The sequence below is a fragment of the Zea mays genome, chromosome 6 (assembly GCF_902167145.1).
Source record: "Zea mays cultivar B73 chromosome 6, Zm-B73-REFERENCE-NAM-5.0, whole genome shotgun sequence".
Lineage (NCBI taxonomy): Eukaryota > Viridiplantae > Streptophyta > Magnoliopsida > Poales > Poaceae > Zea > Zea mays.
The window spans coordinates 5530243-5545211 of NC_050101.1; the positions used below are offsets into that span (position 1 = coordinate 5530243).

At 48.7% G+C, this 14969-nt stretch overlaps 2 protein-coding genes across 5 annotated transcripts; one reads left to right on the top strand and one right to left on the bottom strand.

Moving 5' to 3' along the window:
* Positions 1-989: 989 nt before the first annotated feature.
* On the bottom strand, positions 990-4680 carry LOC103628923 (B3 domain-containing protein IDEF1). Of its 4 annotated transcripts, none has more exons than XM_020539751.2 (9): positions 4132-4680; positions 3507-3791; positions 2890-3008; positions 2666-2794; positions 2364-2453; positions 2159-2259; positions 1833-1879; positions 1656-1732; positions 990-1454 (listed from the first exon to the last, which is right to left on the bottom strand). In XM_020539751.2, the coding sequence occupies exons 1-9, from the start codon at positions 4265-4267 to the stop codon at positions 1413-1415; spliced, it is 1026 nt and encodes a 341-aa protein (XP_020395340.1). In that variant the 5' UTR covers positions 4268-4680; the 3' UTR covers positions 990-1412. The 4 variants fall into 4 exon arrangements, with proteins under 4 accessions (XP_020395340.1, XP_020395342.1, XP_020395341.1 ...); XM_020539753.3 differs by having other exon boundaries at positions 1704-1732; positions 4132-4668; XM_020539752.3 differs by having other exon boundaries at positions 1040-1454; positions 2675-2794; positions 4132-4661.
* Positions 4681-6073: 1393 nt separating this feature from the next.
* On the top strand, positions 6074-6654 carry LOC100278594 (uncharacterized). The gene has a single exon (NM_001398306.1). It carries the CDS (start codon positions 6140-6142, stop codon positions 6512-6514), a length of 375 nt encoding a protein of 124 aa, NP_001385235.1. The 5' UTR covers positions 6074-6139; the 3' UTR covers positions 6515-6654.
* Positions 6655-14969: the final 8315 nt, after the last annotated feature.

Consider the following 14969-nt stretch of genomic DNA (forward strand, 5'->3'; position numbering starts at 1 on the left):
CCAGGGTGCATTCTCTATATTGAATGCACCCAGGTGTAATATATATATATATATATATATATATATATATATATATATATATATATATATATATATATATATATATATATATATATACACTAAGTTTAGAGAAATAAAACCCTAGAGAAACTTTCACTATTGCATCTCTTGTCGAAGCACCGTTTTGTTTGCTAAAATAATGATCATCAAAGATGAGATTAATCAGGAATGAAATAAGTTCTCTCAATGCAAAGTTTTATTTCACGGTTTTATAGACTTAATATCACTTAAATATTCCATATAAATGGCCAATGAAAGTTCAATGTGTTGAGATAAAACAAACTACCCTCAGTGGTGGTTTCATACAGTTCTAAGACTTTGGAAACGAGTTAGCCCTATCAAATAGAGGGCTAAAGTTTAGGACATGTAGTGTTTAGATACAAGTGCTAAAGTTAAACATATGGATATAAAAAACATATGTGCCTCTAATTTATGTGGGGTGGGTAGATGTCAATAAGTGAGACTAGGGTGGGAGGGTCGGAGATGTATTTTCCTCATCCTGGATCACTTTTAGCCCACTTTATCACACCTCAGATAAGATAAACTACTAATAGGTGATAAAGTTTAGTTTTTCACTTATAGCACTATTGTTTGGATATTTAAGATTGTCTCCAACATCTTACCTATCCCCATATTCAAACTTCACTCTGTGAGCATTGCAATCTACAGTGCAGAACAATGTTTTTGGTAACCATATAGGAAAGTTGCTGAAGATGGTCTAAGTGCTAAAATTTAGCTAAAAGTATAATGTTAAAGTTTAGCACCATGAATACAAACACGTCCTAAATACTATGCCATGTCATATGAAAATGCAGTATTAAATGTCTATAAAATAGCCATGAAACTCCAATGGTGAATGGCCTAAGTGTAAGGTACAGAGTGGATACCGCGAGGAAGAAGCAAATACACTTTACGAGCATAGAACAATCTCAAAATTATCAAATATATTGGTAAAAATGAATGAGACAAGAGAAGGATGTATCAGAATTTGCGTAAGTTCCAAACCGCTTCCTTTATCTTATAGATCCAAAATATTTACAAAACAAAAAGACTACGAATGTTCTTCAGAATGCAATGTGCAGCAGGACTCAGCCATCCAAATACAACCGGTTGGGGGGGGGGGGGGGGGGGGGGGGGGCGTAGGACATGAACCACTTGTTCTGAACTTAGGCGCACTTCCAATGTCTTCCTCCTTCCCTCCATTCACGCGGTGTCTCAGACTCGTGATTCTCCTTTTCGACTTATCCCAATGTGATGGTGAAACATTACAGAAGTCGATAACAACTCAATTCTGAACGTATGGTGTATCCTCGAGCACCATATCTGATGGTGTCAATCACATCAATTTGTGTCTACAGGTTTGTCTGCTGAATGGACTTCTCCCCACGGATAATCTGTATACAACCACAAAGGTAAAATGAGACATAAAAAAAATAACAAACAGGAAATTTAATTTAAGCACCACATGACCATAGGATTACACAATCAGAAAGTTATGTTCTAGTTTTACATGTTTTAGTGAGCTATGTCAAATGCAACAACAGAATTTACGGTTATGATTGCTACATGAACATGGAGAAAAAAATTCTGCATACAAATTTGCCAGGTACGGAGTTTTTGTAGATAATGAGTGTATCCCCTGCCTGAAGGCCATGTGTCTTCACGAATTCACCTAACAAAGAAGATTGAAATGGTTGAATCTACCAATGTCTGTATGACAAGTAAGATAGGAAACATTTGAAACTGTATACGAATTCCACATCGAGGCATACCTGCAGCTTCCAGAATATACATTCTGCTTTTGTTGTTTGGCCAAAATCTGAAACATCAAAGTAAAAATATCAGGATGCATTTGGGTTTAGTGACAGTAAGATGGACTAGTTTTTGCATACTGTGGCAACTACTTTTCATGACCTTCGACTTAAAGAATATGGCAACACTTAAGAGAGAAATCAATTTATACAATGCCTTCAACTTCCTGGCTTTTCACAGGAAAGAAGTTATGACCTCCTAGTAGACCATTACCATTCAGAAATATACCGTTTCCTTTTTCTGATGTTTCATTTCAAAGATGCCATAAGGTAATCTGAGAGCATACCTATACTTAAATTTCCATATAATCGGAAGCACCATGTCATCCATCTGTAGTATCAGAGGATCTCCTTGCACCAATGGTGGAAGACCAGCCTCAGCATCCTTCTGCAGAAGATTGAGCAGACAGTTACATTACAAAACATGTAGTTGACAAAGTGCCCTGACCCCCCAGAATAATAGAACAGGCAATGTCAAGTGATAGAATATACCTTGGGAAGCACAATTCGCCCGGAATTTGCAACGTCACTCTTAGTCAACTCCTTGCGCAAAATGACTTGGTACTCTCCAGAGTCGAACTTCTGAAAGTCGTGTGTGTGCCATACACAAGGAAGGAAAATAACTTGTTAAGTTCGAGAGAAGCATCGGGATAACTACTGTAGCATGACCAAGTAACTAGAACTGTGAAACCATTTTTTTTCTTTTTTCCAACGAACTTAACAAATGCAGATTTGACATAAGAGAAGAGTAAGCGCAATAAAGAAAGGCATGGAGTGCATGTTAGATGTATCACGTTACTAACAGAAGCGCAACTTTCATGGCTCTGCTTCGACTCAGGAAGAGTGTCAACTGTGTCACGACGAACGTCGCCACTGTTTCTAGTGTCCATTTCATCACTGCTTCTAACTACTGTAGGCAAATCCTGTGTATCATGCATCAGAGCAGAAGTAAAAATTAGGAAGGGTAATGAAACCAATGAAGTTTGTCATAACCCTGAAGGTTCAAATCTATCTATACCTCTGAATTCTCAGGTTCTTTGGCAGATATAGATCTTTCCATGGGCGTCATGTTGGCACAAATATTTGGTCCAAGGGACATCGTAGTGAAAGAGTCAAACCCAAGGCTGAATGCACAACCTGTTGTTTCCAAAGAATATGAAGAAACTAGCTGAGGCGGAGGAGGGATTGTGAAAGGTTGGTTCTGCATCAGAGGATAAGAATCGGGGCATGCTGACTGTTGCAACGTACCAGATTAGTTTGGGCCATGGTTGAATCAATGTGGATATCGGTTAATACTACATTGGATTCTAAATGTAACATGCGACCACAGATAATAATACGATAGTACAGAAATAAAGTGCGAGCTTACATTACATGCTTGAAGGTCAGAAGGGCATTCAAAACAAAGAAGACAAAATCAAACTTACTAGTTGCAGCAAGCTACAGTTATGTCTGCGAAGCTGAAAGGAATGAAAAGAAAGCAAACCATATGTTTTTTGCTCTAAGGTCCCCATGAGAGTTTTTATTTTCAATCGAATTTAAGCGTATTGATATATGAGTTGAGAGAGAGAGAGAGAGAGAGAGAGAGAGAGAGAGAGAGAAAGAATTTGCAGCAGGAGAGTGCAGGAGATGTACCTGAATACTTATCCGGGATGTGGGTATGGCGCAACGGCTCATGTGGTGTAGAGTAAGTAGAGTAGGATACATTCTTGTTGAGCATGTAATGGGTCCATAGGGCATAAGACTGGGAGAGGTTGTAGTGGAAGGGTGTATTGGTGGTAGCAGGGGCGGGCTGTGCGGCAAAGGCACTGTTGGACGCGCTCCAATCAGTGAAAGCTCTTGGAGGCTGAGAGTGGGGAGTGGCATTGGCATTATGCGTGGAGGAGGCATCAGCATCAGCTCCAGGTCTGGGTCCTGGTCCTGCAGCATAGGCAACAAGACTTGGAATAATTTGTATGAAAAAAGAAGAAGAAAACAGTATTAAGTGATGGAAGGAAGAGCTGCACATTCGATGGAATAGGCTTGGATTCTGATAACTACCCTACTGTAATAAAGTATAGATCAGCAGCAGTGGACAGTGGTGGAGGAACAGATTAAGCACCAGTGAGGTGTGTGGCCGGATTGCAAAATCGAATGGTACTTGTATGTATATATTTATTCCAGGTGTCGTCCCTAATCCATCCAAACACCGGCCAATATTATACATCCGGTGAGGAAGGAAGGGAATGCGGAGGGGGGGAAGGGGAAGAGAGTGACTGACCGGCGGCGGGCGCTCCCGCTCCTGCGTGGAGAGGCACGTGCAGGCCCTGGCTGGGGTTCTGCACGGCGGCGAGGAGCGCCTGGTAGTGGTACTGGTGGTGCGGGCCGTCGCCGTCTGGTCCTCCCATCTGCCCCATTACCCTGGCTCCGGAAAGGGGAAATGGAGAAGGGAAAGGGGGAACGGATGGATGTGGTCGCCCCGCAACTCACAGCGTCAGTGACGAGCTGTTCTCCTCCTCCTCCTCATCTACCCGTCTCGACCCGTGGTAGCAGGATGCAGGCGGCGGCGGCGGCACTCTATCTCTACGGAGCTACGCGAGAAGGTGAAAGGGCCAGACGCAGACGCCCTCCCTCTCTCTCTCTCTCACCCCAACCACACCCACGGCGCCCACCTGCAGTGCTGGCTCCAGAGTGGTGCAGCGAACCGGACGCTGGTGCTGGTCCTGCAATGGCCTGGCCTGCCCTTGCTTGCTACTGCTACCCCTCTCTCTCTCTCTCTCTCTCTCTCTACACACGCCGCATGGATGGTGAAGCCTCTTCTCCTTTCCTTGCCTTCTGTTGGATTCGATCGCCAGAAAAAGGGATGACAAAATATCCATTATCACTATCCATTCTGTTCACGCCTTCAATCCCCAGTTTGTTTCTATCCATTCTCAGTACATATACCATTGTTTATTATTGGACTAGCCATTCGGAACCAAATTTTGATTCATAGTCCAATGATCTTTGAAATCATCTCCCTTCCCTCTAATCCAGCTTGAAACATGTGACATTCTAGCAAGACAGAAATGCGCAAGAGCAGCTTGCCTCTCCCGTCCACGGTCCTCCCGTTTGTTTGGGTTTTTTCAAATTCTGGTCACTAAAAACTGACACATTTTTTCGGTCCGTTTCTATAAAAAATCATTTTGATAAAAACCGTTCAAAATCAACATGAACACAGAATAGTCGAGCTATTACAATTGTATAAATTCATTACTTTCTAGATTCTGAACTATTTGTACTACTTAATCTTCCTCCGCACGTAATACCCAAGATACTAAAGATTCTTTTTATAGCTAGATTCTCTCTACAACTGAATTTTTAGAAAAGCTAGTCAGATAAAAGTTGAACCAAGCAGACCCTAGATGTCATTATCCAACTCGTTATTCTGGTCATTGGCGGCGGCGACGTCTTCATCCGCTGCTCCTGCGCTTTTCAGTGGCAGACGTAATTAGTGCTAATGTACCTATACACATGCACGAAACAGTAAAATATAGTTAAATGTAGGTGAAAATTATGCAAAATTATATATTTATAGTATGAGTATTATTTTTGCTTAGGCTCTCGAAAATTTCTAGGACCACCACTATTTCGTTTTCTTACGGCCTGTTTAAAAGCACATCAGTTTTTTAAAAACCAGTTTCTATCATCAGTTTTTTTAAAAACTGGTTTATGAGAAAAAAAAGTTGGGTGAAGATGTTTGAAACTCAGTGTCGGTGTCTGGACTCGAGGACCTAACCAACCAATGAAATAATATTACGTGCCTCTAACCCTGATCCAGAATTTTTCCATGGCCCGGACCAAATCTACTAAATTTCCTTTTCTTCATTTTATTTTAACTATTTTATATTATATTAAATAGAGACTTATATAGAGTTATATGGATCAAGTCCGGGCCATGAACCGGGTGGCCCAGGTGTAGATCCGCCCCTGGTTATAGGGATGAAAACTAAAATTTAATAAGCTTAATTGGTCTATATTTATTGTAGATGAACTAATCTTGAACAAATTAGGTTTAGGACTAAATATTAGTTTGTTTGGCATAAATCCTAATGCAAGAGTACACGCGTCCCAGAGCCATGCATGCCCCTGCCATTGCCCACCAAACCATACGCACACAAGCCATGCATGACCCATCTGCAATCCGATCCGACTATATATTGGTTTGGTGCCGATCGATCGAGAAACACTACATGCACGCTAGTGGCTAGCACTGCCGCAGTAGGTCAGTCGGGTGTACGTACGGTGCCATGGCCTCGGCCTCGCTGCCGCTCCTCGTCATCGTCCTCCTCGTCTCGGTCGTCGGAGCTTGCACTCGTGCTGCCGAGGCGGCGGCTACCCGTAGGAAGGACGATGTCATCACAACAACCACCAGCAGCAGCCGTGGATCATCCTCACCGTCGTCGTCACCCTCCCCAGGAGCAGCAGCAGAGAAGAAGGAGAAGCCCAAGGGCGGTGGCGGCGCGACGTCCGCGAAGAAGCCGTCGCCGCCGGCCAAGTGCGTGACGAGCAAGGACTGCCACCTCAAGCGGCTGGTGTGCGCCAAGAAGTGCACCATGGCCGCACACAACAAGTGCGCCGCCAAGTGTTCCCACTCTTGCAACGCCCTCCCCATCTGCACCTAGCTGACATGCATGCTATGTAACCCCCAGTAAAAATATTATTTATTTAATAAAATGGACCACATGTCTGTAGTTCAATCCGTATGTCAGCCTGTGCAATCAAAGAGGAATGTGAATTGATATCTATACTACTTATTAAGACGGTAAGGATAGCCTTTCTGCTGTCTCAGTCGTCCATTCTATCGTGTAAATAATCTCAGTCGTCAGATCCCGTCGTCCGATCCCGCACACCGCGGCCCATCACATACGGCAAATGAAAAACCCTAATCTTCATCACCCCGAGGTCTCCAGCGCCCCCGCCGCTTGCCAGCCGCCACCTGATCTGCGGCCTCCCGCGTCCCGGCCGCCGCTTGGCAGCTTCCACCTCAACCGCCGCCCTGCCTCCCGTCCCCATCCCCATCCCCCATCCGCACGAGCCGTCGCCGGCCCCTCACCGCTCGTGCCTCCCCCAACCATTCCTCCATCCGCAGCGCGTGGCGCCGCAGCCGCCCCCGGCACGCCGCACGTAGACGAGAGCGGTGGAACCCTACAACCCCGACTGTGCCTCTCGCCCTCTCCTGCCCCCGCCATCGCGGTCGTTATCCTGCGCGATCCAGTCGCGCCGCCCTTTCTCCCCCTCCCATCCCCTCCCAATGGCACATCTGGTTCCTGCAGACGGGGCAGTCTCTCTCTCTTCCCATCGCTCAGCCGCATCCGGAACCTCGCCTCGGGTGTCTCGTCCACGCTGGAGTTCGCGTGGGGCGGGACGACCGTGCGCGTGCGCGGCAACGCCGGCGGGTGCCGCGACTGCACCATCGACGGCGTCTCCGTGTCGGAGGAGGAGGACCTCGAGGGGTTCTACCGCCAGAGGAGGAGACGGTGGAGATACGGGCGCTGTGATCAGCGAGGCAGCGCGCTAGAGCGACGAGAGCGTGACGACGTGGAGATCACGGGAGTCCTGCGCAGCGTCGCGGCTGAGCGAGGCGCCCGTCAGGTAGGTAGCGGGCACAGAGATTATGTACTCATGATTATATTTGAAGTTACACACACGCATGATTATATTTGAAGTTTAACCTTGCTGTGTTGTGGCTAAGTGCGCTTCTGAGCACATTATGTACTGAATTCTGCAAATAAGTAAAGGAATTATAAACTGTAGAGTCAACTTTCGTTAGGGTACGCTAATAACATGCCCGAGAACGTGTATTTTCTTAAGAGGAAGTTCTTCTGCTTATAAAATACTCTTTGTGTCGTTGTTTCTCGAAGGTGCTTCTTTTCTAAAATAAATATCACAGCTTTAATGATCAGTGATTATTGACTAGGTTACCTGTAACCACCACAGAATCTGCAGTGATCTCTCTTGGTAGCTCTAGCTCTAGCTTCCTGCAACCCTACTTATAAGGTGCATATATTTGTTTATCTTCGTCGTGAGCAACCTCACGAACATGTACTCCAATTGTGATCTCCTTCATGAGGCATATAGGATATTTATTCAAATGCCTGCAAAGGGAGGGCAGTGCGTTGAGTGCATCGGGAGGGCTCATAGGTAAGTAGTGTTTGGTGTTGTCATATCATTCAGTTTGATGGAAAGATAATGTGGCAATAAGACCTATGTGTCACAACTCGTGCTTTGGGATCATGTGAATTGTACTGTAATTCAGTTTAAGTAATTTAACACTATTGTACATAAATTATTTTAGTTATTTAAAACCAAAGGTCTCTGGTTCATTGACACTAATGTGCATTTCAACAGTTCCTAAGATTTGTAGAGAAGATTGCACCTATTGTAGTATATACATCTGGCAAAGGATCATCTACAGCTGGTTTTACAATATCTGTAACTCAGGATAGTAGTTAGATAGGTTTATTTCACCACATTATTTGTTGTTTACTAAAGTTTGGTTTTTGATTGATGTAAATATTTATTTTTATAAACCATGTCTCCCTTCTCTTATCTAATTTCCAGATTTGCAATTCATGAGCCCATGGAGCAGCAGACAATATGTAGATGTTGGCATTACAACAGTACTCAATTCAAGGACTTTTGTTCTTGCAGCAGACAATATGTAGCTCTCGGTCTCCATTTTTTAAAAGTTTAAACTGTTCTAGCCATACATGGAAGACAATTAATTTGGTAACTTTTCTTTTTGTTGTTCATTAGACTGCACAAGATAATATTGATCTGCAGACAACCATTTTTTCTAGATTTGATCTAATCTTTATCGTCAAGGATATCAGACTGTATGCTCAAGATAAGGTATGAAGCAAAACTCTTTGTACAATTTTCTATTCTAGCTTTTGTTATTCAGTTCAAGCTTTTTCTGTATTTTCCATCATGTACAGTCTAGAATGTGAAATCTCTACTACTCTATATGAACCTATTGTAGGCGTCCACAGTAGTGCACCATGGTTCTGCCGATCGTCCTCCCCACCCGCCCCGCCATCAGCGCCCCATTTTGCTCGATCTACAACGCGCCGCCACCGATCGACGCCCGCGCATCCCGCAGCCCCCGTGTCCCTACGCGCCCTCCGCTCCCCGAAAACCTCCCACTGCGTCGTAGCCGCCATCAGCGCCTCCGCAGAATCCGCTCGCCCGCGCGGACTTGGCACCGCGACCACCGCCTCTGCTCCCTCCTCTACCCCCCCCCCCCCCCCCCCGCACGCCCGCTGCGACCTCTGCTTCCCCTTCGCACAACCCCGGTCCACACACGATGGGATCTAGAAGCATCAAGGCCACCACTGCAGTCGACCTCGACCACCCACGCGTTCTTCTCCGGGCCAACCTCGAAGTCTAGGGGGTGGGGTCACAGTCTTGGCGGCGCTGAGTACGGGGACGGGGTCCTTGCCCGCTCCTGCCCTTCGTCAATGACTCCATCTTCGAATGCCCCCAACCCCCATGCCCTGAGCCCTAAGCGTCAAGCCCCTGGAGACACCGTCGTCTACCTCTCGCCCGCCTACCTCCTATCATCGCATCTGGACATCCAAGCCACCGTCGCCAAGGCCACCGAGCTACACGCACTCCACGCCTCGCTCCTCCAGAGCGGCAGCGCCGCCGAGTACAATGTCGGGGCCTACGCTTCGTGCTCTCCACCACCAGTAGCGACGGTGCCGCCCCCGCCGCGTCGATGGGCATCACATCACCTCCCGACGACCACGCCACATCGCTGCTCCAGGAGGAGGTGTCGGGCGCCAGCATCGACGTCGGGGAGCGCGAGATGGTGGATCTGGAGGACCTCCTCTCCAAGCTCAATCCCATAGCCCGCTGCTCCACCTAACAAAAATGGTGTCTCTCCTCGAAGATCTCATTTGGTACTCCCTGAGCTCGTCGCACGCCTCTCCCTGCATGTCCTGACGGTTAATGCCGTGAGCTGTGGGTCCTGACAGTTTCTGGTGCGTGCAAGTCGTCAATCACTCCTAGCAACGAGTTGTATTACAAATTCATTGTTTTCTGTCAACATCTCCTTGCCTTTATTCTACACTGGAACGTTCTGGATTGAACATTCTGGTCATATTTCATTTTCTTGCCTTTTTAGATAATGGAACAAAATCAGTTCTAGCTTTTTGTCGATGCTTGCATACAACCTTATTTCATTTTCTTGCTTATATCCCTATGAGTGTGAAATTGTGAATATTACAGTGATATTGATTTTTAGTAGGAATAGGTTGGGATGAATTTGTACTAAACTTTTGTTTTACTACCTGCATCGTCTTTTCCTTTATTGTTTTATAGAATGGGTGAAATCTCATTGTTCCAACATCCAATGAAAATCTTGAATGGATTATCATGCTCTGTTGAGTCTTCTGATCTTATATCATCTAGCAATCTGAAACTGTTACAGACCTTGTTAGATTACCTTTTTACACATATTACAATGTCATTGTAATGTTTTGAAACACTATCCCATTTAAACAAATCATACCTATCTGATATTGTCGACGTTTCGGACCCGCGAGGACCGTCAACCGACCAGTGAATTTGTCGCTGCGTGTCCCTGCCCAGATGGGTTGATGCAAGATGGAACACAAGAGGGGAAATGAGGCCTATGTTATCTTGCATCGGGGTGCTCGTAGTAGGGGTTACAAGCGTTGCGCGAGAGCGAGAGCGAGAGAGAGGGAGAGGGTTTGGTCTTGAGGTGAGGTGTCTGAGTTGGCCTCCACCGCGTCTCTCCTACTCTGCCTGCCTCCGCTCGTCTCCCGTCTCTGCGTCGTGCATGCCTCATACGTTTTTGCCTCGTACATTATTTTGCCTCGTACGTTTTTGCCTCCCTTAGGAAGGCCCTGGGCATCCCCTTTTATAGATACAAGATGGCCCAGCTGTACAATGGGGGTGTAGCTAAGTGCTAATGTGGCTGGCGGAGAAGTGCCTTGAGCCCTGTACATGTGCTAATGTGGCCGTCGGAGAAGTGCCTTGAGCCCTGTAGAAGCGCAGCTGGCAGTGCGGCATGGATCCTACTGACGTTTCCTTGCTTCCGTAGGGAGTTGAGAACCATCGACATCATGGACGCACGTGGGGAACCATCATTACCTGCTATCGGAGTAGTTTGATGTGACTCCGATCTTGTTCCTTCGTAGCAAAGGGTGGCTAGCTAGCGGTAGGGTAATGATGCATCCCCTGCAGCGTAGTCGGTCCGAGGCCGAGGTCGGACGAGGCAGAGACTTCTCCCGAGACCGAGGTTGAGGTCGGGCGAGGATGTGACTCCTCCGAGGCCGAGGCCCGAGGTCGGGCGAGACGGGGACCTTCCCCCGAGGCTGAGGCCTGGGGTCGGGCGAGGCGGAGCTCCTTGTCGCGCCCGAGGCTGAACTCGGGAGAGGTCACGACTTACTGTTGCTAGTCTTACCCTGGTGGTTGGCACAGTAGTCGGAGCGGGGCGAACAGTGCTGTTTTCCTGTCAGAACGGTCAGTGAAAGGGCAAAGTGGCTGCAGTCACTTCGACCTTGCCGACTGAGGCGCGCGTGTCAGGATAAGGTGTCAGGCGATCCCCGCATTAAATGCGCATGCGATACGGTCGGTTGGTAAGGCGTTTTGGCCGAGGTCGCTGCATGACAAAGTCTGCCCAAGGTGGGCTTTGGGCGAGCCGAGGGTGCACCCACTGCCTGAGGAGGCCCTCGGGCGAGGCGTGAATCTGTCCGGGACTAGTGTTCCCGCCCGAGGCCGAGGCTGGGCTCGGATGAGGTCGCGTCCCTTGGTAGACAAGGCCCTGACTTGAATCGTGCTTATCAGTTTTTGCGGTTTGTTCTGAAGATGTTTTCCAGCCAGGTTAAGGAGCATTGGGGGTACCCCTAATTACGGTACCCGACAGTAGCCCCCGAGCCTCGAAGGGAGTGTAGGTACTCGCTTGGAGGTTCTGCCGGATTTTTGCAAGGGGACTGGCCCTTCTCGGTCGTATTTTGTTCCGATGGGTGCGCGAGAGCGCACCCGTCGGGTGTAGCCCCCGAGGCCTTGGTGGAGTGGTTTGACTCCTCTGAGGTCTTAATCCCTTTTGTGATGCCTCGGTCAGCCTTGTTGTTCCCTCATGCGGCCTGGCCGTAGCCCGGGTGCACGGTCAGGCTCCAAGTTTTTAAGCTAGTTTGTTGACGTGGTCAACAGTTTGGCCGTAGCCTGGTGCGAGAGCAGCCCCTGAGCCTCTGCATGGAGCGAGAGGACGATCAAGGACCGTCTCGACTTTTATGGTACGCCCCTTCGTCGCCTCTCCGCAAGGAGGAAGGGGGGAAGCGCCATGTTACCCTCGGAGGGCACCGAACATGGTGTTTCCAGTGAGTTGGTAGCGGGTAATCCGAGTGGACGCCCGAGCTCCGTTCAATAAGGGTTGGCTAGTGGCCCAGAGGCGCACTCCAAAAGTACATGTGGGTGATTTGCTGGACCCATACCCATTCGATAGGGTCCGAGGGCTCGATGCCTCCCTCCAGTGGGATTCCATTACAAATCGTTCCCGCGGGTCTCGAAAATGTCCTAGGGTACCTCGGGAGCGTAGCGCGAGCCTTGGCCATGTAACGGACGTACCCAGGGTCATCCCTGACTCTGCATGCTCTGGGGAGGCTGTCGAACCCTTCCGAGGGGCCAGCCTTCGAACCCCTGATCAGTAAAGGGCTCGGAGCCCGAGGGCTCTGGGGCGGTTGCCGAACCCCGGAGGGCGCAACCTTCGAACCCCTGATCAGTAGGAGGGCTTGGGGCCCGTTTCCTTCGCTGAGAAGGATCCTTTTTCGAAATATCCCCTTTCCCGATCCCTGTGGCAAGAGAGAGAGAGAGAGGAAAAGAAAAAAGATATGAATTTAAATAATGTGGCGCACCTTTTTTGACGCGGTCATCATGACGGTGAAACGGCGCCCGCTTCGCCTGCCGGAGATGTCGCTTCCCTGTCAAGGAGTTAATGCGACGGGACGGGCGATTCACGGGGCGTCTGTTGCGCGTGCGCGAGTCGTTCGAGGAACGGAACACAGGTGCGTCGTCTTTACGCCATGGGAGAGGGCTCCTCTGCCGCTTCAGGAGAGGATGCGAGCCTGTAGGTGATTGGATCGCCGCTTCCGCACGTCTGTTGCTGCAATTGCTGTCGGTCCGCTTTTGGCCATATCAACTGTCGCGCCTATCCCCGCGGCTGACTGACCCGTGATCGTTGCACTTAATTGGCACTGTTGGGTCACGCGCGGGGCTTCCTTGAACCATTGCACTGGCTCTACAGTCGAGAAGACACGGCATTGGCGCAAGTGGCAGTGCGGTTTCCTTGCACGTAGTAACCGATGTGTCGGTTACATGACATGTGGCCTGGGCCTCCATGCTGGACCGCCGGATGCGACGAAGCCGAAAGGGCACACAACCGTAGTGCGGTTGCATGCTTCTTGCGTGGCGGTCCGCCCTTTCGACCGCTGGTTTCGGCGAGGATGAGGGAATGCTTATAACCGCGGGGCGGTTAGATGCTTCGTGTGTGGCGGTTTGCCTTCTTCGCGTTTCGGGTCAGTTCACATGACGTGTGGGACCCAGCCCCTGTGTCGTAGGGTGAGAACTGAAAGGGAATTAGGCTTACACCTATTTCCTAATTGTTTTTGGTGGTTGAATTGCCCAACACAAATAATTGAACTAACTACTTTGTTCTAGTCTATAAGTTCTACAGGTGCCAAAGGTTCACAATAAGCCGATAAAAAGACCAAGAAAAGGGTTCAAACAAGAGAGCAAAAGACACCCCGAAAGGCACCCTGGTCTGGCGCACCGGACTGTCCGGTGTGCCACCAGACAGTGTCCGGTGCACCAGGGAACTCGACGCCCAACTCTTCACCTTCGGGAATTTTCAGAGGAGCTCCGCTATATATCACCGGACTGTCTGATGAGTCACCGGACAGTGTCCGGTGCACACCGGACTGTCCGTTGTGACAGCGGAGCAACGACTACTTCGCACGCAACGGTCGACTGCAACACATTAAATGCGCGCCTGCGCGCGCAGAGGAGCAGAGCACGCGCGGGTGGCACACCGGACAGCCTACAGGGCCTGTCCGGTGCACCACCGGACATCCAGGCGGGCCCACAAGTCAGAGCTCCAACAGTTGGAACCCAACGGCCAGGTGACGTGGCTGGCGCACCGGACAGTGTCTGGTGGCGCACCGGACTGTCCGGTGCACCCGTCGACAGCAGCCTCCACCAACGGTCAAGTTTGGTTGTTGGGGCTATAAATACCCAACCACCCCCACATTCAAGTCATCCAAGTTTTCCACCTTCCAACTACTTACAAGAGCTAGCATTAAATACAAGACACACCAAAGAGATCAAATCATCTCCCAACTCCACACAAAGCTTTAGTGATTAGAGAGAGTGATTTGTTGTGTTCATTTGAGCTCTTGCGCTTGGATTGCTTCTTTTCTTCCTTCATTCTTGTGATCAAACTCAATTGTAACCAAGGCAAGAGACCAATTGTGTGGTGGTCCTTGCGGGAACTTCGTGTTCCGTTTGATTGAGAAGAGAAGCTCACTCGGTCCGAGGGACCGTTTGAGAGAGGGAAATGGTTGAAAGAGACCCGGTCTTTGTGACCACCTCAACGGGGAGTAGGTTTGCAAGAACCGAACCTCGGTAAAACAAATCCTTGTGTCTCACTTCTTATTCGCTCACGATTTGTTTTGCACCCTCTCTCTCTCGGACTCGCTTCTATTTCTAACGCTAACTCGGCTTGTAGTTGTGATTAATTTTGTAAATTTCAGATTCGCCCTATTCACCCCCCTCTAGGCGACTTTCAATTGGTATCGGAGCCCGGTGCTTCATTAGAGCCTAACCGCTCGAAGTGATGTCGGGAGATCACGCCAAGAAGGAGATGGTGACCGACGAGAAGCCCGCTACAAGCCACGGGAAAGCTCCATCGGGAGAGTCCCGCAACAAGGGGAAGGAAAAGGAATCTCCTTCACACAAGTCACGTCGGAGCGGTGACAAGAAGAAGAAGATGAGGAAAGTGGTCTACTACGAGACCGACTCCTCATCGCCATCCACCTTCGGCTCCGACACGCC